The sequence below is a fragment of the Panthera leo genome, chromosome E1, assembly GCF_018350215.1.
Source record: "Panthera leo isolate Ple1 chromosome E1, P.leo_Ple1_pat1.1, whole genome shotgun sequence".
Lineage (NCBI taxonomy): Eukaryota > Metazoa > Chordata > Mammalia > Carnivora > Felidae > Panthera > Panthera leo.
Window position 1 is genome coordinate 57,434,922 of NC_056692.1, and position 24,312 is coordinate 57,459,233.

A 24,312-nucleotide genomic window follows, 5' to 3' on the forward strand; every position below is an offset into this window, starting at 1 on the left:
GTTTTCATTGCACGAAAAGTGTTCACTTGCTTGCATAAATTTACTCCTAAGTGTTTTGTTGCTTTTGATGCTGGTGCAAATGAGGTTTTTTCTTTCCCTTTCAGGTGTTTCACTTTCAGTGTATACGAATGCACTTGTTTTCTTTATGTTGGTTGTGTATCCTGCAACTTTACTGAATTCATCAGTAGTTTTTGGGTTGAGTCTTTCAAGTTTTCTCTACGTAAGATCACGTCATCTGCAAATAATGCCACTTTTATCCCTTCCATTCCAGTTTGGATGCCTTTTACTTCTTGGTCTTGCCCGATTACTCTGGCCGAGACTCCAGTCCTCTGTCGAAAAGACGTGGCAAGAGCAGGCATCCTTGTTTTGTTCCTGATCTTAGAGAAGATGCTTCCAGCCTCCCACCGCTGAGTATATTGGCTGTGTGTCTGTCTTGTGTGGGTGGCCTTTATTACCCGGAGGCGTGCCCCTTCTGTCCCCTGTCGTGGGGGGTCTTTGTCGTGAAAGGTCGTTGTGTTCGGTCAGATGCCATTTCTGCATCTGCTGAGACGTTCGGATCTTGACCTTTGACTCCGTCAACGTGACGCATCACACTTGTTGATCTGCGGGTGTCGAACCGTCGTTGCATCTCCGGGATAAATCCTACTTAATCACGATGTATGATCCTTTTAAAGTGCTGTTGAATTCAGTCTCCTAATATTGTGTTGAGAATGTTTACATCTGTGTTCGTCAGGAATACTGTTCTGTAGTTTCTTGCATCCTGGTCTGGTTTTGGGGTCAAGATGACACGGGCCTCATAAAACGAGGGTGGGAGCGTCCCCTTCTCTCGGTTTTTCTGAAGGCGTTTGAGAAGGATCGCTGTTGAATTCTAGGTAGAAATCCCCAGGAAAGCCATGTTGTGGTCCCGGGCTTTTCTGTCCTGGGAGGTCTTTGGTCACTGAGTCAGTCTCCTTGCTCATTATCGGTCTGTTGAGACTTTCTGTTTCCTCACGAGTCAGTCCTGCTAGGTTGTCTGTCTCCAGGGATTTGTCCGTCTCTTCTAGGCTGTCCCCAGTTTGTCGGCATGGGATCGTTCCCAGGAGTCTCTCCCGATCCCGCGTGTTTCTGTGGTGTCAGTCGTCGTGTCTCCTCTGTCATTTCCGATCTTACTGACTTGAGTCTTTGCGGTTCCGTTTCTTCGTCCGGCTGAAGCTCTGTCAAATTTCGTATCTTCCCAAGAGACCAGCTCTTAATTTTGTTGCCGTCCCGCCCTTTCAGGTGTGTTCTGGGAAACACCACCATCCTGGCCGAGTTTGCTGGCGAAGAAGAGGTAAATCGTTTCCTGGCCCAAGGCCAGGCGGTGCCGTCCACCTCCGGCTGGCAGTCGGGCACCGGGGCCGGCCAGGCGCGGCTGGGCGCCTCGGGCGGCTCCCACGGCCTGGTGCGGAGCGACACCGGCCACTGGAGCGCCCCGTGTCTGGCCGGCAAAGGGAGCAGCGACCTGCTGTGGGGCGGGGTCCCCCAGTACTCAAGCAGCCTCTGGGGCCCTCCCAGCAGTGACGACGGCAGGGTGATCGGGAGCCCCACCCCGCTGAACACCCTGCTGCCCGGCGACCTTCTCAGCGGGGAATCCATCTAGGACCGAGAGGACCCCACGGGCACCACAATCAGCAGCGCCGGGAAGAGAAGGCTGACCCTTTCCAGCCCGGGCGGCGCTGAGGACCCCGCTTGGCCCGGAGCAGCCCGGCAGCCCTTGAGTACCTCCGTCCAGTACTGGGGACGCACGTCCGCCGCGGTCCTTGCGAACTGTCCACAGGACAGTGCGGGCTGCGCTTGGTCAGTGTCACACGCTAATGACAGGATGTTCCTCATAGCTTTTTATTTTGTGTCGTCTTATGTTCGTATGGTGTGTCGTCATTTTGATTTTTTAAGTATAAAAGCTGCTTAGACTAGTTCTATCATGAAGGGCACTTTTCAGATCGTGGGCTGGAAAGGGTTATTTTATCAAGGGGGGCGGGAGGGAGGGAGACGAGAAAGCCTATGTAAAACGAGCCTGTGACGATTATGCACATTACCAGAGGCGGCCCGTAGTCAGGGCGGCTGGTGTCCATCCCCGGGCACAGAGCGCGGGCCCCACGCGGCCGCCTGCGCTCTGCCCTCCGCTCCCACGGGCCCGCCTATGCACATTACCCTTGTTTCATTACTTTTTCCTGTCATTTTTTTTAATCCCAAAAAATATTTTTTAAAAGTTAAAAAAAAAAAAAAGACATATCGAACATGCAAATACTTGAATCCAGCAGGCCGACAAGGAGACGCGGGCGCTCGCCGCGTCCAGTTCTGCACTCCCAAGCTGACACCAGTGCGCAGAGACAGGCTCCAGGAAACATTTCTGAGTTCACAGCCTATGTGCGTGTGTGCGCGTGTGTGTGCGTGCGCGCGTGTGCGCACTCCTCTGTGTTTGTGTGTTAAGCGTGTGAGGATTTAACTGTGGGTTTTCCCTTTTATTCAGTATATGCTTTTTTTTTTTGGCGCATTGGTCCAACGTTTGTTACTATTATTAGCTTCTAACTTTGCACTGAGTGTCCCTGCTCTTCCTTTCGCTAATCCTATACGTTAAAGAGAATTCATAGGACAGGGCCGGTGACAATTCACGTGTAAATGTTTACTCAAGGACTCTGTTACTGCGTTTAAAAATTACAGTGTATATCTCTGGATAAATAATATGTATACCTACCTTTAGCAGCTTTTTATTGTGGACTAATGCAAGAGAATTATTACCAGAGTATTGCACCGTGTTTCCATTTGGAATATAAAGCGAAAGAGAAAACAGCTGGTGCTGGACCGTGGCCATAGATACTGGTGAGAGCCACCGGCCCCGCACGAGGAGCGGGGCCAAGCACTTGGACCTGGGTGGTGACCGCTTTCGGAGGGGCCCGTGCTCAGGGCTCCCACCTGTTTACAGACCCTTTTTTCTCCTTCAGACTTTAAAATTTAAAAAAAAAAAAAAAAAAAAATTTTAAAAAGGAATTTAAAAAAAAAAAAAAGAAAAAAAGAAAAAAAAAGAGACTTCCGTGGTAAAGAAACCTATTTTCCGAATGCAGATTCGCTACTTCAGAGCTCTGGGATTGAACAAGTGTCGTCGCTTCCCTCCGGCCATCGTTGTGGACTGTCGAGTGTCCCCTTCGTCGAGGTGACGAGACGTTGTGGTCACTGTCTTGCACATGTGGACGCGCTCTCAGGAAAGCCAGGGTTCCCGAGGGGCAGCTCCACACCATTTCATGTATTTTGTAACCCGACTCCTAGCACTGAAGATGTTATTAAAAAACAAACAAAAAAATAAAAAGAAAGAAAAAAAAAGAAAAAAGGAAAAAAAAAAACCACAAAGAAGAAAAATACCTAATCTCTAATGTGTAGCAGTTACATATTTACCAAATAACGGACTCAAAAGAAATAGATGTTTGAAGAGTGCTTTATATATTAAAAATTGCTTTATGTTTTAAAAATGATCAATGTTTTGATTGTTTTGCAAGAAAGAAAGACAATGGAGTAACATACCCTCAAGTATGTTTTAAAAATATATGAACATTGTGCTCCCTGCCTGCTTGATCAGGAAACTTGTGCATTACATTTTTTTTAATTAGCTTTTTAATGGTTTTATCAAAACAAAACAAAACAAAAAAAGAACAAAAAACAAAAAATTAAAAAAAAAAAAACAAAAAAAATTTAAAAAAAAAGAGAAAGTCCTGCAAAATTGCAGATCGACAAAAGCTGGTTTTATAGAGGATCATGAACTATGCACAAACCGGGTTCAAGACTTGTTTTCTGAAGTTTAGTCGTGTATTTAGCTAAACAAACCTTCCTCAGAGTAAGTGCATCTCATTGCCGTTACCTGCGTCCTATGTATTTGACGTACACGTACTTACGCGTGTACGTCAAATATATGTGCGAGCGCGCGTGCGTGCATGCGTGTGCGTCCAGACAGCGGGCCGTGCTGCCGCCTAGCATCGGGTTGTAGAAAAACGGAGTTTTTAAAATTGGGGATGGAAGTGAAGACGCTTTATTTGTTTGTTTTTGTTTTTTGTTAATTTTTTTTGACCTTTTCTTTTGAATTAAAGATGTCTGTAACTCTGAGATTAAAAAACAAGTTTGTGGCTTTTAATGTTTTTTCCTCATAGAATGTGATCGTTAAAGAACACGCACCGAGAGTTGCTTTCAAAAGGACAACGCTTTGTTGAATCTTAATAAATTGCAATTTTTTTCTTGGCTGTTCAAATAAATGTGGTTTTTGGTTTTGGTTTTGTTTTTGTTTTTGTTTTTTTGTTTTCCCAGGGACAGGTATCCTCGATTTTCACTTTATGTGCTGGGGGAGAGAGCGCGCCCCTCTCCGCCAGCCTCCGAGCTACGCGAGTAAGGAGACGGAGGCCCGGATGCCGGCTGGGTGGCGGATAATGTTCTCGTTTGTCTCGTACCTTTGCAGTTCGCCCTGAAGCCCCAGCACGGATGGTCGAGAGCCTGAGACGCAGCCAGGGCCGCCGGCCCCCCGGCCCCCCGGCCCCCGTGACCCGGTTTGGGCGTCAGAAATATTTGGACAGAAGCGCGTGATGGAGGAGGTCTTCTGTGTTTCCTAGACGTTTCCTCGTTTATCCCTGCAAAACAACCCAAAGTGAGCCGTGGAAGGTACCTGTCACGAAGCACTGTGCACGAGCAGAGCGGGAGTCCAGGCCCGGCCAGGGCGCGTGGCTCGCTCTCGGTGCCGTATCCCCCTCCCGCGGCAGCCAAGAGGCGAACACTTCGCTCATTTTCTCGGGTCCGCGCCGAACACCGTGACCTTAGAACGGTTCCGGAAGCATCGGCGCCTCTCATCATCCGGATGGTGAAGACGGTGTCTGGGAGACCAGCCGGCACGTCCGCCGCCGTGACCGCTTGCCCAGAGACTGGCAGGACGACGCGCTGTCTCCACCCCCCTTCCGCGGCGGCGGGAAGGCAGGCCCGCGGGCTCCTGGCCCCGCCCCACCTCTTCCGAAAGCTGCGCCGGACCGGACCGCGCCGAGGGGCTCCGAGGGGCTCACGGTCCGTCCGGAGAAGCGCAAGACCAGAAGGGGTGGAAGCCGGGAGCGGGGCAAAGCGCACCCGGTCAACAAGCAGGCACTCCCAACAAGCAGGTGCAGCGTCCAGGGTTTCTGCGAGAGCGCAAACTGGCAGCGCCTGCTCCCCAGGGCGACGGGCTCGGCGCCCCGAAAACATGCAGGGGGTGCGCCAGGCTGGAGGTGGGGCCGCCCCGGGCCCGGGAGGCCGGATCAGATTTTAACGGGCTGCGGAAAGCTGGGGGCGGCGCGGGTGACCCAACGTAAGCCCAGGTCGGGAGTGACTGCTGGTGGACCAGGAGTGGGCAGCGGGGGTCCTGGTGCCCAGAGTACAAGAGGAGAAGAATCAAGACGACGGTAGGTGCGGAGCTGCGCTTTTGAGAACGTCCTGGCAACACCTGGGGAGAATGGCGGACCAAAGACCGGATGCCCGGTGGGTAGTAGCAGAGTCCGCAGAGAAGGGGCTGTTCCAACAGCCAGGAGGCCCGAAGAAGAGGCATCAGGGGGAGGGGGAGGGGCGGCCACTGATTCTAGCGACCGAGAGGAGACCGGAGATGCCGAGCAGCTGAGCCCATGTTCATTGACCAGAGCGAAACGCAGAGCGGCATCTCAAGAAGATTCTTCCCTGGTGCAGTACGCTCGGGATGGATCGAGGGAAACCCCCAAGGAAGCATGACCGGAGTCATAATTAACTTGCCAGCTTTGTGCGTCGCATCTCGGTGCAAACGCAGTCGATGAGCTCCCCTTGCGTGACGCTGTCTGACCAGGAACCGGATAAGTAGCAGGCCCGGCCGGCGCCCCGGTTTGGGAAACGGAAGCACGTTTCCCAACACCCCCTCCCTGGGCACTTCTGCCTTGGGCTCAAGAGACCGTGTCAGATGCTACACAAAGCTGCATTAGAATTCTCTGGAAACTTTTTTTAAACCCCAGTGCCAGGACACCTCCCAAACTAAGCAAGCAGAATCCCCGGGGGCGGGCCCCGGGCCCCCGAGTTTTAATCTCCCCATTTGGCTCCGTTGAGGAGCCAGAGCCGAGCAGCAGTGGCCTGGAGGAATCTTGTCATCAGCCCAAAAGCTCCGTCAACCTCCTGGCCCCTGGAAGAGCAATTTCTTTCTTTTCTTTTTTTTTTTTTTGCGTTTATTTTATTTTTGAGGGACAGAGACAGAGGGCAAGCGGGGGAGGGGCAGAGAGACAGAATGTGAAGCAGGCTCCAGGCTCCGAGCTGTCAGCACAGAGCCCGATGTGGGGCTTGAACCCACGAACCGCGAGATCATGACCTGAGCTGCAGACACTCAGCCGCCTGAGCCACCCAGGCGCCCCTGAAAGCAGTTTCTAAGTGCTCAGTTGGCCTCTTTTGGCAATTATAGATCGCTTTTTTTTTTTTTTTTTTTTAAGCAAAATCCCCGTGCCAAGCGTGGTCCTAAGCACCGTACGGGACCTGTCATTTGCTCCAGCAGCCCCACGAGGCGAGGAACCCGGCTGGGCAAGGGTCACAGAGCAGGCGCGAGGCTACCAGCTCAGAAGGGTCAGGATACGGGCCCGTCCGACACCCCAGCCCTTGCGCAGGCCCGATCCCCCGGGGGCTCCGGCGCGGGAGGAACGTGGTGAGATGCGCTGACCGGAGGATGTTGAGGCCGCACGCCGTCGGAAACAGCGCGACGGGAGGCGGGTGTCCAGGAGGAGAATGGGCTCACGTGGGAGCCGGGCCGGCAGGAGTCAGCGCTGCGGTCCCGGGGCAGAATTTCTTCAGAAAACCTGTGTTTTGCTCTTAAGGTCTTTCAACTGATTGGGTAAGGCCCACACACATTATTGGGGATAATCTCCCTGAAGTCGGCTGGCTGTACGTGCTAAACACACCCGCGAAACGCCCTAACGGCAGCGCCCGAGTGAGTTAGTGCTCGAGTGAGTGAGGGACACACACAGCCGTCACACCCGGTAGTTCTACAGAAACCTGGGCAGGCCTTTGAGTCGTCAGAGCAGTTTGGCCTGACCTCACGGGGGCCACGAGGCAGCTCAAACTGGGAGTGGTCTGTCTGTGCCCGTCCAGAGGCAGGTGTCAGGAAGGGCGTGTCGCAGGGTCCTTGGCCAGCCTCCCTCCATCCGGACGCCCATCCAACTTCACCCCGATGTGCTCGTGCCCACGATGAGCACCAGCCATCTGCAGGGATCCCTGAGCCCCGTGTTGGGACTGGCCACGGCAAGCCAGGAATCGAGCTGTCGGGGGCATCGAGGGCACCGCCCCCCCCCCCCCCCCCGCAGAGAGTGCCAGGTGAGCCTCCGGGGCCACATCAGCAGGTGGACCTGTGCCCGCACATCTGCGAACGGTCACACGCGCCCCCACCCCCCGTGAGACCGTCCTCGGAGAGGGGACGGTTCGGGTGGGCGTGGGCCCGGCTGGGGGCACTGCTGGTGGTGGTGTCTCCGCCGTGGGTGATTGGCGCTCCCACTGCCTCGCCCGGGCCCGAGCTGTGCTCTTCTGGATTCCCCTGTGGGAGGAGGAGTCGTGGGGCCATCTCCCCGGCTGCCACAGACCTGGGACACGGGGGCCTGTGACGGCCTCTCCCCACCTTCCCTTACTCTCGGCTTCATGGCATCCCCACAGGATCGCCAGGCCGTCCCGGCCTGCGTGCTGGCTGCCCCTCTGCCTGGCAGGCTCCTGTCCCCGTGGCCCGCTGCTAACTGGGACGCCGTCCCCCAGCCTCCCTAACTTTGCTCTCCACACCCCCGGCCCTGTAACCGCGGGATACCGCCGCTGACAGCTCTGTCACCCTGGACACCCCCCACACTTGCTCCTTGCCTGCCTGGCTGCCCGCACAGGTGCCAGCCACCTGGCACAGGCTGGCCAGGGGCACCTGCCAAGCCGTGGGTTGGTCCACCTGCCATCTGAGGCTCTGCCAGCAGAGGGCGCCCTGTGCTTAGCGCCAGACCCTCGCACCCCTGCGGAGGGAGGGAAGAGCAGCCTCCAGCCAGAAAGAGGAAATAAAGGGGCCCTAGGTTCCCACGCCCTCCGCCTGGACGTCATCAGCAGGCGAGGGGAGGGGACACAGCACAGTGGTGCTTGGGCGCCCGGCTGGCTCGGCTCTGAGCACAGACTCCCAAGAGAGGCCCATTCTGCAAAATATTTTTACCACAATAAATAGAGTCCCGAGCAGGATCTAGTCCACTGGGGGGGCTCCGCCCCACTCGCCCACCCTCCAGCTCCAGCCTCGATGGGCTGCAGAGTCCCGTCACCCTCCCCGTGGCCCAGTGGGGTTGTCCGGTGCGTGCACCGTCTCAGGTTGGCTGGCGTCTCTGCCTGCGGGGCCGTGGAATCGGAGGGTGACGGGCACGGGCCGTACTTGTGAGCGGATGCAGGGCTGTCCTAGCGGGCGTCCGGATCCTCCTCGAGCCTCTCGGCCTCCTGGGTTCTACCACCCCTGCCAGAAGGGGGAGTCAGCAAGGGGCCCCTCTGTCCTGGGGGCAGCAGCGGGTCACCCACCCAGGAGGCCGAGGAGTCGTCCCGCCAGCCCGGCCGAAGCCAGACACCCAGCAGCCCTTGTCAGGGGCTGCACTCAGACCCCCCCCCCGCCCCGCCCCGGCCAAGGGTAAAGAAGCTTCTGGAGAGCCTGAAAGGGGCTGGACAGACCTCCAGTGTGTCTGTAGGCTGGGCGGGGCTGTCAGATGGCTCAGTCTACAGGTTCCTGCTGCCCAGGGATGAGCCCCGGGGCCTGGATTGCCCTCCTCAGCCTGCCCAGCCTGGCCCGGGCGGGCCGGGAGTCCGTCCCCAGGTGTCTGTCCGGGCAGCAGGAAGACGGGTGGGCTTGCCCCCACGTAAGAGAGGAGCAAGGACAAAGGAGGCTACAGCAAGCTGCACCACCCTGCCTGGAGCGTGCACCCCCCGGGAACTGAGGGGCCAGCTCTCGGGCACCCCAACTTAGAAAGAAAAGGGCGTGGCAGGGAGGACAGGAGGGGAAGGGCCTCAGAGCCCAGCTCAACCCCACCCCTGCACACGCTTCTCCTCTGCCTGCCTTTGCCCAGCAGACTTCACCACGCCTGAGCGGGGAAGGTGGGAAGGAGAGCAGCCGGGGAGGCCAGCACCCCTGCCCTCCTCACTCCCTGCTCTGCGCCAAGTGCCCGACCCCGCCATGGCCCCTCACCTGCTCCTCTCCTTCTTCTCGTAGACAGAGTGAAGCTTGTTGATCAAGAAGATTTTGTCTTCCCCCTCCTAGAAAGGCCAGAACACAGAGTGAGGGAACAGTTGTCCATCCGTCTGTTCAGAACGGTCCTTAGGGAGCTCACAAGGACTGTTGGACAGGACAAGCACAAAAGGTTTAAGGGGGAAAGAGGCACCAAACAAGGATGGAAAAACCAAGAGCCAGGCAATGGGCATACATAGAGATCTAAGCTTCCTAGCTGCCAAGGTGAAAAGGGAAATGTGATCGGGGGCCCAGTGAAGGCCACAGAGTCAGCCTGACCCAATCTAAAACTGGTCCTGCCACTTACTAACTCTGCACTGGGCAAATTACCTCCTCTCTGACCTCAGAGTCACCGTCTGTAAAAGGGAGATAAGAATGTCTGCCTCATAGGGCTTGTGTCCCTTTCTACTGTTGTTCTGACCAATTACCACAAACTTAGCAGCTGAAGACAACACAAATTCATCCTTCGGTTCTGGAGATCGGAAGTCCAAAATGGGCCTCACTGGGCCTAGGATCGAGGTGTCGGCCAAACCGGTTCCTTCCTGAGACTCTGGGGGGCATCCTGGCTTGCTTTCTCCAGCTTCCGCAACCCGCCCACAGCCCTGGGCTCGGGGCCCTTTCCGTCCCAACTGGTGGATCTGGAGGGCTGTGCGCTCAGTCAGCCACCCAGTTTCCCAGGCCCCGGGAAAAGCCACTGGGGGAGCTAGCTGAGCTCAGACCTGCAGCCCCCAAGGCCGCAGACCCGGGGCGGGGCCTGGCCTTGGGCAGACGCGGTCTGCAGCAAGGGCCCGCCCGGAGACCCGTCCTTCCGCTGGCCGAGAACTAGCAGGTGGAGCCGTGCGGCCACCACCCCCACCCCCAGCACGCGCCTGGACGAGGCGCGGCCCCCAGCCCCACGTGGATGCCGCGCCACAGGCACAGCTGGCCCCGAAGTGGCCCGAGCATTGGGTGCACGAGTGAAAAACCCCAGAAGGAAAACAGCCCTGGGAGGGCGGCGTCTGCGCGGGGACCCGCTGTCGCCGGCCGGTCCCGCCGAGCGCCCAGCCCGGACCCGGGCAAGACACCTTCCCCAGCTGGGAAGATGCCACCCAAGCGACCCAGATGCCACAGCCACGTGCTTTTATAACATGACAGGAGGTCCAGTAACCCAGCGGGGAAAGAGCCACGCTCGGGGCAGGAGGGACGGTCCGCAGGGCAGGGCCGGGCGGCCTCTCCGCGTGGGCTTGGGCGGCAGGGGGCGGGTGGATCCCGAGGGGTCCCAGGAGGGAGCCGTGCCCCGGGCTTCCGGGCCCACCCTGCCTCTCACACTTTCCCGACAAACTGCAACGTGCTTCGTAAAAATGTTTTAAATCCCGACCCGCTTCAACCTCACTCCCCTGGCTTGTGAAACGGAGGCACGGAACGGGGTCCGCGTCCTGACATGAGTCCCCTAGGAAGTCCAGCAGCTGTTTCCATGTCTCAGAGATCCTCACAGAGACTCCCCGCCCCGCAGGGCCGCACACCCTGTCCCCGGGGGTCTCTGCCACCCGCCCGCCTCCCTCCTCACCTCTGCTGAGTACAAACCACACACAGCCTCCCTCCTCACCTCCCTCCTCACCTCTGCTTAGTACAAGCCACACACAGTCCCTGGTGGTGTCACGTGTTGGGCAAATAGACCCTTTCAGCAGCCCAGGTGGGTGGGGGGTGGGGCTCAGCGAGCAGGTGGCCCGCAGGGCAGGGGGTGGGAGGGGCACTCACATTGCTGATCTGCTCCCGGAGGAGGCAGATGACCTCCCGCTGGCCCTTCACCACCTGGATGTTGAGGTAGATCACAGCCCTGCAGGAAATGGGGGAGGCGGTTGGGGTCGGGGTGGGGGGGGGGACGGACAGGATGGGGCCTCCCCCCCCCCCCCCCGCGGGCCGGTCCTTCCCCCGGAAGCCCCGCCCACCCGCACTCACAGCAGCAGGGCCGACACCAGGTAGACGGGGAAGGTATTTTCCACCAGGTACCGGTGGACCCAGGGCAGCCAGGAGACCCTGGGGCCCGCCTTCTCCAGGCGCCGCACCCACACCTTGCCCGCCTCGTACATGGTGTCCAGGGTCCGGAAGGGGCCGCAGGTGCTGGAGGGCTTCACCCTGGGGGAGGACGGCGGCCGGCGCGTCACCCCACACCGCAGCGCCTCCCGAATCCGGGGCCCACCCCGCGCCCCGCCCCCAGGCGGCAAGCGCCCACTCACTGCCACACGGCGTAGCAGAGGAAGACGGCGGCTCCCAGGAAGGACGGGAAGCAGAGCAGCGAGATGAAGACGGTGCTCATGTGGGAGGCCAGCCAGGGCCTGCGGGGCGCCTGGCAGTTGGCCATCAGGCTCGTCTGGGGGCAAAGGGACAAAGGCTGCGCTCTGCCACTGCCCTGCCCTGCCGCCTCGCCCCCCCTCCCCCAGGCCGGGCAGGGGGCCTCCCGCGGGGGAGGGGCCCTGAGCCCAGACCCCAGGACGGGACGGGCTCCCCTCCCCCCCGGAAGCAGACCCTCCGCGTGTGAGCGTGCGGGGGTGGGGAGAGCCGGCCAGGCCAGCCTCCTGCTTTACAGGGGGGAGACCGAGGCACAGGAGGGGGGGCTCATCCACCGTCCCTCGTGTGCGGGAGAGTCCATAGAAACAACCACCCGGCTGACTGAAGGTCTCTGCTGGGGCGGGCACCGTGCCCCGTGCTTCATGAACGTCGCCTCCAGCAGGGCACTGTCCCCATCGCCCAGACGAGGCAACGGAGGGCCAGAGAGAACCTGGTTCCCAACCCCAACCGGCTTCCCTCGGCCCAGGTCGAGGCCTCCGCTCAGAGCAGCTCCCAGGGCCAGGCCCTGAGGCCCGGCGCGCCCGAGCACCCAGCAACGCCCAGGGACCAGACAGGATGCCACCCAGCCTGTGAAAGGCAGTGAGGCAGTGGGGTGGGGGTGGGGGTGGGGGGCAGTCGGCTGTTCCCCGGGGACCATGGGACTGACCCCAGAGGGAGCCCGGGGATGCCGGCCTCAGACCACTCGGGCCGAGGGGAGGGTTCCAAAGCCGGGGCTCCGGGTCCAGCAGCCCGGTGACCCGCCCTGGCTGCACACTCTCCCGAGGCCCTGCCACCCTCCTGGGGGCCCAGCGGGCACCTTTACCTTCTTGATGTAGAAGAGAAACACCAGCTTGATGATCTGGACGGCAGGGAGGAGGGGAGCAAAGAGGACCCCCAGCCTGGGGAGACAGGGGCGGGGGCTGCAGTCCAGAGGCTGGGGTCACGACCCCTGTGCCGCACCCCAGGGCTACCGCGGCCCGGCCCGGGGTCAGACCTCCCGGCCGCACCCCGAGGCCGGGCCGGGCCGGGCTCAGGAGCCTGGGAGGGGAGGGGTCGGGGCCCGCGTCAGTCCAGAGTCCCACGGCGGGGCCCTGCTAGGGTCCCGAGCGGGGAAGGGGGCTCCGCCTTGGCCGGGCAGTGGCAGGCCAGCGGAAGATGCTCACCAGGTCAGGGTCTGCCCGTAAATCAGCTCCAGAACGTTCCCGGCAATGTCGAACTCCGGCTTCTCCTTCCTCTTAAGCTTCCTCTCGGAGATGAGCCTGGGGCAGAGGAGCCCCTGAGGGTCACTTAGGAGGCCCAGGCCCAGAGACCGGTCCCCGCAGGCAGGCACCCCGACCTGTGACCCTCCCCTCGGGCCGAGCCGCCCGCCCCGCCCGCCCCCCTCAGGCGCCCAGCTGACGTCAGGGCACACGGCAGGCCGAGGCCCCCAGCCTGAGGGGCTCCAGGCTGCAGCTGACTTCCTCCCAGTCTTTTTTCTGTTTTGTTTTGTTGTTTTTTTTTTAAGGAAACTCCACACCCAACGTGGGGCTTGAACCCACGACCCCAAGATGATGAGTCGCACGTTCCACTGACCCAGCCCTCCCAGCGCACCATCCCCCCTCCCCCCACCCCTCAGTCTCTGTTCAACGTCCAGGCTTCACACGCTTCACTGACTGTCAAACATCCCTGTTTTTAATTACTATCAAATGCATATGTTCCCGGAAAAAAAACCACAAACAGAAGAAAATAAAAACACTTCCAGGCGTTAGCACCTGCAGCACCCTGAAAACGTCCCTCTCCTTCCTTCCTTCCCTTTTTTCCCCTTTGCACAAGACTGAGATCATACATCATTTTGAAAACTCTTCCCCCACCCCCGATCTAAAAAGAAAACGGGGGGGGGGGGGGGGGGTATATCCTGTCTTGTGCTTTTCTCGGTTTGATGATGTCCAGAAGAGGCATCGTGGGTGCGGATCGAGGGCCCCGATCCGGGAGGCGAGGCCCGGCTTCCAGGCGATCCCTGTCTGCCCTGCCAGTGGGGGGGGGGGGGGGGCAGGTGCCCAGGAGGCAGGTGCAGGGACCGGGGCCTCACCTCCACACCAGCTCCCCGAAAAGCGTGTCCAGCAGTATAAAGATGAAATCCAGCACCATTAGCCGGTACAGCTCCTGGCCCACAAAGTTCTCCCAGCACTGAAACAGACCGGGCCTCAGCCCCCTGTGCCCCTGGTGCCCGCCCCCGCCACCCTGCCCGCCCCGGCAGCCCAGCTGGGGGCCCTCCCTTCGGCCGCAGACCAGGCCAGAGGCGCCACACGGCGGGCGCCCCCCAGCCCTCGCAGCAGGGCCGCCCCCCCCCCCCCGCGACGGGCCCGCGGCTTCATGCCTCCCCAGCGCCACCCAGGTCCCCCCTCACCTGGTCCCTCAGGGCGCCCACCCTGCGGCCCAGCCAGTGGTAGCAAAGAATCCCCAGGATGACCATCTTGAGGATGAGGTTCCTGGACAGGACGGGGAGGCGGGGGCGGTGCTGAGACGGGGTGCCCCGGGGGCAGGGGGGGGGGGGGGAGACAGGGGTCGTGCCCCAGGAAGCTCCGCCCGCCCCGCCTGCACACGCACCTGCAGACGGCCACGTACACCTGCAGCACTGGGGAGTCGTGTCGCTCCAGGGCCGCCAGGCCGCGGTACAGGTAGGGGGCCCCCAGGTTGAGGAGGCAGACCACCACCGGCAGGGCCAGCAGCGCCCCCCCCTGCTCAGCAGACACGGGGCTCTGCGGGAGGGGAGGAGGGGGCGGCCGTCTGGGCAGGTGCAGGTGCACCGGCGGAAGGAGGGGCCCAACCGCCCCGCAGCGCCTCCCTCCCTCCCTCCCCCGGAATACGCCCACCCCAGTCCTCAAGTTCAACCCACACGGGAAGCGGGTGGGGACACAGGTGCCGGAAAAAAAAAAAAAAAAAGAAAAGAAGAAACTAAAAGATCAGAAGGCGGGGGAGAAGGCGCAGGGGCCCAGTCACCGGGGACCCATCCCTAACGAAGCAGGGGTCTGACCCCCTGCCCGGAGCTCCCGGGGCTGCCCGCACCTGGATCATGAACTCGGAGAAGGCGTAGACGGCCACGGTGCAGCCCAGCGTGGTCGCCAGGCACAGCAGCCACACGAGGCCCAGCACCGCCACCTGCCTCAGCCGCCCGCACACGCTCCGGGGACCCTGCCGCAGCTGCCCCTCGGCCAGCAGCTCCTGCGGGCGGCAGCCAGCCCGTCACGAACCCCGTGACAGACGCGCGGAGACAGGCAGACGCGTGGGCGACACTCGCGGGGACAAAGAGGGACCCGAGCCCCCCTGCCACCTGCCCTGGGGGGGGGGGGGGGTGGCCCCCGGCTGACCGGGGGCCCTGAGGTGTGAAGGCCGCCGGGCCACCCACGGGAGCTCCCTGAGGGGCGAGGGCCCATCAGCCCGGTCAGAGCTGGGGGATCCCCGGACACGAACCCCGGGAAGGCGGAGAAGCCACAAGGCCCAGCTGGGCTACCGGCCTCGGACAGGGGACCAAACCTCGGCTCTCAGTTTGCTCACTGACAGCACAGGAAGAGAACAGTCCCTGCTTGCCCCGGGCCACGGGGGCGAGGCAGGGCTGCGTGCCGGCCGGAACCCCGGGGCTTCTTCCCACTGGGGGACCAGAGAACACGGGGACTCCTGGCCAAGGGCTCCAAGGGCAGCCTCGAGGACAGGCCGACAGCAACGACCCACCCTGAGCACGCCTGCCCACCAAAACCCGCTGTGAGCGGCGCGTCCCAGCTACGTGGGCTCCTGCACGTTCGAGGACCGGGGACACTAGCCCCGGCCAGCAGACAGCCCCGAGAGAGAGGCGTGTACGGGAGGAAAATCCAGGATGGTTCCCGGGGCCACCCCGTGTCCGGAACCCACTGTGAGCAGGGCCCAGACCCGCCCCCTGCCCGCCGCACGCAGGAGACACAGGCCAGGACTGGCGTTGCGGGGCCACAGGGACACAGGGTCGGGGCAGCAGCCCCGGGGCCCCCGAGCAGCTCACCTTCAGATGGGTTCGGATGTTGTCGTGCTGGAGGCGGGAGGCCCGTCTCTGAGTCACCTTGTGGTCCCAGGAGCAGAACACGGTGATGGCATGAACCCCCGAGGTGCTGCCCACCCGGTAGCTCTCCCCAAAAGAGTGTGACATGCTGGGAGGAGCAGAGCCAGGCAGAGAGGTGACGGGGGGCACAGAGGGCGGGAGAAGGCAGTCAGGACACTCCCTGCAGCCGAAACCCACCACCCACTCAGAGGAGCCCTCCCAGCGCTACGTCGGCCTCCCGCCACCCACCCCCCTCTCCTCCAGCCCTGCGCTCCGGGCATCCCACTGCAGACCGCTGGCCGCCCTCGGTCAAGCCTGTCATCAGGCCTGTCTCATACGGTACCGGCCAGCCATACGTGGCTAGACGAGGGCTGTGGCTCCAGGAGCCACTGATGTGGCCGGCTGCAGAATATGCCGGCTGACCCCAGGGCCTTTGCACTGCCTGTGCCGAGAACCTGTGCCTCTGCTTCTCCCCTGCCTGCTCGTGTTTAACCTCCCTGTCTGACACGCCCCTCGGAAGCCAGTCTGACTCGTTCTCCGACGCTCCATAACAGTCAGCAAACGCCTCTAAGACTCTGGATTTTCCCAGCCTCCTCACTGGTCTGTCTGCTCCCCTAGACAGCAAGTTCCTCAAGGGCTCATTCACCTTCCTGCCCCGAGCTGAGCACAGCGAGTGTTTGTGGGGTAGACGAAGTGTTGAGTGGGTGGGTAGAAGGAGGGAAGGAGGGAAGGGAGGGAGGGAGAGAGAGAGAGAGGGAGGGAGGGAGGGAGGGAGGAGGGAGGAGGGAGGGAGGCAGGAGGGAGGGAGAGAGGGAGGAAGGAAGGAAGGAAGGAAGGAAGGAAGAAGGAAGGAGGGAGGGAGGAAGGAAGGAAGGAAGGAAAGAGGGAAAGAAGGAGGGAGGAAGGAAGGGAGGGAAGGAGGGAGGGAGGGAAGGAAGGAAGGAAGGAGGAAGGAAGAAAGGAAGGAGGGAGGGAGGAAGAAAGGAAGGAGGGAGGGAGGAAGGAAGGAAGGAGGGAGGGAAGGAGGGAGGGAGGAGGGAAGGAGGGAGGAAGGAAGGAAAGAGGGAGGGAGGAAGGAGGGAGGGAGGGAGGAAGGAGGGAGGGAGGCAGGAGGGAGGGAGAGAGGGAGGGAGGGAGGAAGGAAGGAAGGAAGGAAGAAGGAAGGAGGGAGGGAGGGAGGAAGGAAGGAAGGAAGGAAGGAGGGAAAGAAGGAGGGAGGGAGGAAGGGAGGGAGGGAGGGAGGGAGGACGGAGGGAGGGAGGGAGGAAGGAGGGAGGGAGGGAGGAAGGAGGGAGGGAGGGAGGGAGGGAGGAAGGAGGGAGGGAGGGAGGGAGGGAAGGAAAGAAGGATGGATGGATGGACAGACAGATGGACGGATGGAAGGAAGGATCCCCAAATGAACGAGTTGTGCTCAGAGCAGGTCATGGGGTGCGGGGCCCTCACCTGTACACCAGGGTGACGCAGGTGATAAAGAAGGCTCCGCCCACAGTGAAGAGGTAGGCCAGGGGCATGTTGTAGGGCAGGCCGTCGGTCTCGCGGCCACACTGACCGCCACCCGGGGCGGGCACGCACGGCTGGTTCAGCGTGCTGTTGCTATAGTAGCCGTAGTACATGACGGTGTGGCTGAAACGGCCCTGCAGGCAGGAGGCCCGGCCGCGTCAGGGACGTTCCCGCGCCCGACCGGCCGCGGGCTTCGCGAGGCAGAGGAGGGCACGCGTGGGGGCGGGGCGAGGAGAAAGGCAGAGCGGGGGAAGGGCCACGGCCGGGGTGGGGGGAGAGCAGGGAGGTGGGCCAAGGGCCACAGCCGAGTCGGGCCGCCCACCCCCCCCCCCCCCCCCCAGCCACGGACGCCCCGACGGAGCCCTCACCCCGCCCGTGAGCAGCTCCAGGCCCGTGAAGGCGGGGACAGGGCCCGGGGAGGCTGGTGGCGGGAAGGCGGCCTGCACGCCCACGACAAAGGCCAGCACGGGCAGCAGCAGGAGGGCGTTGAAGGCCAGCAGGGTCTTGAGGAAGAGGAAGTAGGAGAGCACGCTGGAGCCGAACTGGCCTCCGATCCGCTTCAGGGCGTAGCGCCAGGGCTTCAGGCCGTGCAGACCCGCCAGCAGCCAGAGCCCCAGGCCGTGCAGGGCCTGTGGGCACCAAGGCGAGAAGGGAAGCAGGGTCGGCCCCCAGCTCCCGGGTTGGGCGGAGGGAGGTGGGGAGAGCAGGCCTGCAGGCATGGGCGGGGGCGGGGGAGACCCCACCAAGAGGACAGCAGGGGACGAAAGCCCCCCCCCCCCCCCCACCCGGCTGCCCTGGGCCCATCCCAGACCGGAGGCTCCTACCAGGACGCAGGTGTCTCGGAGCCAACCACAGCAGGGGAAGAGCCCACGCCGGCCCCGCTGCTCCCTGTGCTTCCCCGTCAGGGTCCGGCTCTCCTCTCTGGGCGCGGAGGCAACATCACGGTCGGACCAGGGATGGACCCAGCTCCCTCCCCGCCTGCTGCAAGCTTGGGGGGTGGGGGTGGGGGGCCTTCTCACCGACCACCCAGCCCGGCCAGGGAAGCGGGGGGCGGGGGCCGCCCGGGCCCGATGGGCACTGACCGCAGGCTGCGTTTCTCAGCCAGGCCCAAGGGCATTCCCTTCAGCATGTGGCCCCGCTGGGCCACCGTCAGGCTCTGCAGCTCCTTCACCAGCAGGGACCGCTTCTCTGCAGGAGGACGGAGGACGGACTCGGGGCGGCTCCCGCCGTACCCCTCCCTCCCGCACCTGTGGCCGTGACCCCGGACAAGCCTGTCCGCCCCCGCGGCCCCACCCCAACACACACCTCTGCCCACCCGGCCCAGGAGGCCGGCTCCCCTCTGCTCGTGCCCTGCCATGCCCGCCTGTGTTCCCGCACCAGCCGTCTTCACTCTCCCCCGCCTCGGCCAACGGGCCCCTCCTCCTCGACCCTGACTCTCCTCCTGAGCCCCCACAAGCACCTTGCTCTGACCCCCGTTGCGCCTGAGCCCCCACCCCCCCCGTCCCCGCCCTGGTCAGCAGCGATGAGGTCCAACCCCATCCCTGACCACTGCCCACGACACCAGACGAGAGGTGACACTCGGAAAGCTGACAGACACCCGGCCCGGTTTGCAAAGCGAAGCTGGAAAGTTCACCCTGACCCTGGAGCCCGCGCCTCCCTGCGCTGTCCGTCCCCTGCCGCAGGGCCTCGAGCAAACTGGGGAGGAGACGGGCGGGGCCCCAACACAGTGCCTGAGCTCTGGGCACCTGAACGCCAGAGGATACCAGGTTGAAGGCCAACCCGTGACACTGGCCCTGCTACAACCACCGTCCCTTGCCCTCTAGCCCCTCCACACCGGCCTCCCACCTCAGGGCCTTTGCACATGCCCCTCTGCTCTAGTGTCACTTCTTCCAGGAAGCCTCCCTGAATCCCCCTCCCGCAGCGTGCCTTTCCTCCGTCGCCCTTATCTGTGCTTTAATCATCTGCTTTTCCACTGACTTGGTTCAATCTGTTTCGCTGCCGGTGAGCCAGACCGGGGTCAGGGACTTTCCCACACTTGACCCAGCCCCAGGTTCATCGCACCCCAAAGCCGAGACCGGCATATGCAATGGGTGCTCAGCGTGGGAGCGTGTGGGCCAGGCGTTTCCGACCGCCACCCGCCCCGGGCCCAACCCTTCTCGGCCCGAAGGCCCCGCGTCTCGGCCGCCCCCGTCCCCCCATGGCAAGGCCTCACGAGGCCTGGCAGCCTTCGGGCAGCCCCGCGGCAGGAGGGGAGCCGGCCTGGGCTCCCACCCACCGAGGCGCGGGGCCCACTCACTCACCCTCCTCCTCGAGGGCCGCGGGGTCCACCTCCAGGTCATAGAGGCGGAGGCTGGGCCGGGCCGAGCGCCCCACGCCCCCGAGCTGGGGCCGGCTGACCCTGCGCCGAAGCCGCACCGTGCGGTTGTAGTACTGGGAGATGATGGCCCCGCGGCTGCGGCCTGCAGGGGGGCGGCAGGTCAGGGGGCCGCGCCGCGGTGCCCCCCGCCCCTCACCTCTCCCGGGACCCAGGCACCACCGGCTGGCTTCCCAAGAGCCCATCTTTTAGCCTCTCTTTATCCGTGCGCTCGTTTCTGCGACCCAGCGAGGCCGCACGGGGGCTCCGGGCGGTGGCCGGGAGGGGGCGGGGCGGGTACTCACGGCGCCACCCGCAGCCCCGGCCGCCCAGGGTCCCACTCACCGATGGTGCGACTAGGCATGCTGGCCAGGATGCGGAGCGTGGCCGTGCTGTGGGCAGCAGCATCCTCGGGCCCCAGGGGGGCCTGGCGGCCACTGCCTGTACACAGAAAAGACTCGTCCGGAGGTCCCGGCCGGCCAGCGGCCTCCGCCACCCGGTCCCCACCTCGGGCCCGCACGCAGCCGGGAGGGGTGTCCTGAGAGGCCGGGAAGGCTCAGCGCCCGGCCCACAGCAGCAGCCGGGCGCCTGGGCCAGGACGGCTCACCCGAGGTCCCCGGGGCTCCGGCCCCCAGCCCCCTCTGCCGTAGCTCCAGTCCCTCCTCAGCCACGCACTGGCTCTGCTCCCGGATGAGCTGGTGGAAGGAGTCATGGACTTCACTCTCGTCGTACGGGCTGGGCTCCCGGCTGCGGGGGCAAGAAGGGGGCAGGCGTCCAGGACTCAGCTGCCCCGGTCCCGCCCCAGCGGCCGCCCCTTCCCCGGGCCCTGGTCCAGATGGCCTCTCCCTGGCAGGGAGTTTGGGGACGTCCCTGCCCTCCAGCCCGCCGCCCAGCCCCCACCCCCGCCAGGCCCAGACCACTTACTCATGGTCCTCCGGGATCTCAGGGACATTGAGGACAAAGGGCAGCGGCTGGGCCATGTCTAGGGCCCACACCCAGCCAGTCTGCAGCCCTAGGGCAGCTCAGAGCCTGGGTGCAGCCCCCGAAGCCTCCCGCTGCCCATCTGATGAGACAGAATATTGCACCAAGGTCAGCCTTCCATGCCCGGTGCCCGGCCGAACCACCCACTCCCTGGGGACCGCGGGAGGTGGCACTCACAGCCTGGGCCGCCCGAGCCCCTGCCCGCCCCCCATCCACAGCCCAATACGTGGTCAGGCTAGTGACCCCGAATAAAACTCGTGCCAGAAGGGGGCGAGGGGGATCCCGTTCCACTGCCTGAGGGAGAGAGGAAGGAAGGGAGGGGGGTCTGGGCAGTCCCCGTCGGTTTCCTCTATGGCGCCAGTCCCGGGAAAGGGAAGGGTGGGTGTCTGTGCACACGGCTGGCCTTCCCGAGGGCTCTGCCCCGGGCACACCCCCACTCTCTTGGTGAAAAGGGTCGGGGCGACTCGGAGCCCTCCTTCCTGGGCCTGCCCATAACCCCAGAGCACTTCCTCTCCCAGGAAACCCCTCCCACAGCTAGCCCCCACCCCCCACCAACATTGCTCTCCCCACTGGGCCGGGCTGGGGCGCTGCAAGGTCACCAGACCTACTCCCCTACATTCATCACCCCAGGGGCCGGCCAGGGCAGCTGCCTGGGAGAAGGGGGGCTGGGCGTTAAACAGGCTGCCTTTGTCCAGCCTGTGTCCAGGCAGAGGGCTCTGCGGTCGGCTGGGGCCAACTGGAACCAGCGTGACCTTGTGTGGGCTCTTCACTCTGTGCCCTGCGTCTGCTCGGTGCCCGGTCCTCCCTACACTCACCCCCAGGGAACGCGGCGCTTAGAAAAGTTGGCTCAACTCAAGGGGACTTCTTTGGGCGAGGCCAGGGTGCCCAGACAGTGTCCTCACTTAGGGGCCTCAAGGACTTCCGTTTCTCAGCCCAGCCCCCCCCCCCCCCACACACACACACACACACAGTCCAAGCCCCTTCCCCTCCCTCCAGCAGGAGCTCAGCTGGGAACCAGCAGAGCTGGAGGTGGGGCCAACCATGTGCCCCCCAATCCTGTCCCTAGAGCTAGAATCCCCTCCTCCACAGACAGACCCCTTGCAGGCTCAGACCCACAGGCCTCGCCCACACACCCCTTCTCCCCGGGAGGAGGGGAAGTTGGGGGGAGGGGGTTGGGGAGGGAGTGGGAGGTGCTCAGAGGCCTGGAACCCGGAGGCCTGCCTGGGGTAGAGGCTCACCTGGGCTCCCCGTCACTGCCTAGGACTTCTGCCAGCGACACCCAGCGCCCGGGCACTCCGCCCCAGGCCCGGGCAGGTCCGGCAGAGTTTCCGGGGCACCCCATTCCTGAGCCCTGAGCCAGGTGAGGAGGGGCAGGGGTGGGGCCGGTTTCCAGGAGCCCCACCCCAGCCGGCCGCGAGTCCCCTGGGAGCAGCAGCAGCCCAGCCTGGAGCCCAGGGACAGCAGCAACTCCGGGAACCCCTCGACGCGCCACCCCCCCCCCCCCCCCCCGCCCCGCCAGTCTCCCAGCTCCCGCTCCCCCCTCCCCCGCCGCCTGGGGCCAGTGATACCTGCCTGCGCGACCCGGCGCCCTCCCCGCCCCTCCGCTCCCAGTCGCGGGCACCAACACTGCCCTCTCCCCCGGTGCGGCCCGCGGGTGGGGGTGGGGGGCTGGGGGACGGGGGGGGGGGGGGGGGGGGAAGCAACCGGCGTGGAACCCCCTGCCCGGTGACCCCGGCGGCCCCAAGGGACTGGGAGCGGGTCCGCGGCGGGGGAAAGCAGCCGGCCGGGGAGGACCCGGACGCCGCCCCCAAGCCCCGGACCTGCCCTCGGGTCCCCGCCGCTCACCTGGGACGCGCGGGGTGGGGGAGGAGGGGCCCTGCGCGCGCGCCGCTCACCTGTCCCCTGAAAGCGCCGCCGGGAGCTGCTGTCGGGGCTCCGCCAACGGGGGGAGGGGGGGGCACGGCGGGGTCAGGGGGAGGGAGTGACCGCGGGCCCGGGGGGACGACCCGGGGCCGTCGCAGGACCCGCGGGGCCCGAGGGAGCTGCGCCGCCCAGCCCGGCCCACGTGGTGGCGGGCCTCCGGCGTCACGTGACCCGGCCCGCCCGCCGGCGCGCCCCGCGCCCTGCGGCGACCGTGCCCTCGCCCGGCCACCTTCCAACCCCGCCCCCGCCCCACCGCCGGGCCTGAGCAGGGTGCGGGCGGCCGAGCGCCCAGGTCTACTCCGACCTCAGCCTAGGTCCACAGCGTCAGTGGGACTCAGTTTCCCCGAGTTTCGAACACTCGGGGCAGTAATTCCCAGCCGCCCCTTTCCCCCCCCCCCCCCCCCCCCCCCCCCCCCCCCCCCGGGCAGTTATCCAACCAGCACGATGCTGCAAAGCCCCACCGAGGCAGCGCCTTTCGACACCAGATTGGGTAACCCTGCCCTCCAGCGCGACCTCCTGCTGACAAACGACTTTCCGAAGCTGGCGTGTGGGGAACCCGGGTTGTCACCCCGCTCTGGTCTGGGCGTGGTTTCTGCCTCCTTTGTCAGCCCACAGTTCTGGGTCACTTCCTGTGTGCTAGGTGGGGAGGAGGGGGTGAGACCCAGGGAAGACGGCCAGGCCACTGTGACTGTCCCCGTCGCTCTTCCCCATAAGCCAGGGAGGTGGGCACCCATGTGCCTTCTTCACAGATGAGGAAACTGAGGCTCAGGGGTTCATCAGTCCCCCCTCCCCCCCCCATACCATCTGCCAGGGCGCAAGTCTAGTCCACCCCAGAGCCCCACTGAGAAACCTGACTTTGAGAAAGCCTGGCAGGTCAGAGGGCAGGCTCCCAAGGATTGGAGGGAGGATGGGCGGGATTTGGAGAGTGGTGGGGGGACATTCCTGGTCCGGAGAAGCCTTGAGAGGCAGGGAGGGTGGGAGGCAGAAAGGAAGGAGAGGGGAGGGGGGAGAACGGGTGGGCCAAGCCAGGATTCCCGGATGAAAAGTTGCAGTGCAACAGGCAAAGGGGCCCGCAGGCCTGAAGTTGGACAAAGAGGGAGGGGCCAGCGTTGGGGCTTTTTTGCAGCTGCCAGTGTGGACCTCTGGTGGATTACTGCCGGCGGGCTCTTGGCACAAGGCAGGTGGCCATGAAGACCCAGGCCTGCCCAGGCCCCTGCCTCTCCTCCCACTACTACCCACCCCCCACGCACACCCACGCTCCAGCCCCATGTTACTTGCATGACCCTGGCCCAACTTGGAAGTCACCTCTTCAGGGAAGCCTTCCTGGATTGAACCCCTGTTGGAGCACTTGTCACTTCCTGTTGACATGATCTTTTGCCGGTCTGTCACCCCTGCCCCCGCCCTCTGAGCCCACTGCGCCCTGGGAGCCAGCACCCAGCTTGGAGCCTGGCATAGCAGAGGGGCTCAGAAATTGAAGGCGTCTAGGCAGGGGTGCAGAAAAGCCACCAGAGCTCAGCTATGAGATGGACTGGGCCCTAAGGGAGGTGGAGAGGGAGCAAGGAGGAAGGGCATGACCCCAGGGGATCCCGGGAGAGAGAAATGGCCGAGAAGGCTCTTAGACGATTTGCTCGCAGAAGATTCAGCCGCCCCAAAGGTGCCAATTCCTGAGCCTTCACTATAGGCCAGGCTCTAGGTCCCTGCCTTGTCCTCATTGCCGGGAACGCCAAGGGCTTCTGGAAACTGAGCAGCCCTAAGTGATGGGGCCCACCCGTTAGGCCACTATCGCGCTCTCCCGAGAGGACAAACTGGGACCCGCAGATAAGAAGCCACCCGCCCTGCGGGACTGGGCTTGGGCTCTCCCCCCCACCTCCCCGGGTGTAAAGGGAGCGGGTCCGGGCGAGCACCCAGGAGCGCCCTCGCTTCGGGGCAGGAGGCGAGGAAGGCGGCAACCGCAGGAGTCGCGGG

General features: G+C 63.4%; 2 protein-coding genes across 8 annotated transcripts in view; one reads left to right on the forward strand and one right to left on the reverse strand.

Annotated features, from left to right (window-relative positions):
* TNRC6C (trinucleotide repeat containing adaptor 6C) overlaps positions 1-3,002 on the forward strand; it is a 95,926-nt gene extending 92,924 nt beyond the window's left edge. The window contains 1 exon segment of the mRNA XM_042915890.1: positions 1,258-3,002. Coding sequence (XP_042771824.1) covers positions 1,258-1,618 — 361 coding nt within the window. The 3' untranslated portion in view covers positions 1,619-3,002.
* Positions 3,003-4,244: 1,242 nt separating this feature from the next.
* Positions 4,245-24,119, reverse strand: TMC6 (transmembrane channel like 6). Of its 7 annotated transcripts, none has more exons than XM_042915897.1 (22): positions 22,809-24,119; positions 20,368-20,506; positions 20,051-20,190; positions 19,789-19,884; positions 19,391-19,549; positions 18,173-18,278; positions 17,915-18,011; positions 17,459-17,719; positions 17,034-17,224; positions 15,555-15,699; positions 14,591-14,746; positions 14,132-14,283; positions 13,932-14,013; positions 13,614-13,711; positions 12,709-12,804; positions 12,369-12,444; positions 11,455-11,588; positions 11,177-11,353; positions 10,976-11,054; positions 9,200-9,267; positions 8,402-8,479; positions 4,245-4,625 (listed from the first exon to the last, which is right to left on the reverse strand). In XM_042915897.1, the coding sequence occupies exons 2-21, from the start codon at positions 20,421-20,423 to the stop codon at positions 8,425-8,427; spliced, it is 2,424 nt and encodes an 807-aa protein (XP_042771831.1). In that variant the 5' UTR covers positions 20,424-20,506; positions 22,809-24,119; the 3' UTR covers positions 4,245-4,625; positions 8,402-8,424. The 7 variants fall into 7 exon arrangements, with proteins under 7 accessions (XP_042771831.1, XP_042771830.1, XP_042771829.1 ...); XM_042915896.1 differs by lacking the exon at positions 4,245-4,625 and adding an exon at positions 6,314-7,549; XM_042915895.1 differs by lacking the exon at positions 4,245-4,625 and having other exon boundaries at positions 6,314-8,479; positions 23,653-24,119.
* Between the last annotated feature and the right edge of the window lie 193 nt (positions 24,120-24,312).

What these genes read in the sequence shown, in the direction of transcription:
- TMC6 (XM_042915897.1), bottom strand. Translation starts at nt 20,423, where the DNA reads ATGGCCCAGCCGCTGCCCTTTGTCCTCAATGTCCCTGAGATCCCGGAG. An exon ending in TGGAGCTGCTCACGGGCGGG is followed by an intron (nt 17,225 to 17,458) that starts GTGAGGGCTCCG and finishes TCCTGCCTGCAG; the next exon opens with GGCCGTTTCAGCCACACCGT. An exon ending in TCTCCGAGTTCATGATCCAG is followed by an intron (nt 14,284 to 14,590) that starts GTGCGGGCAGCC and finishes CCCCTCCCGCAG; the next exon opens with AGCCCCGTGTCTGCTGAGCA.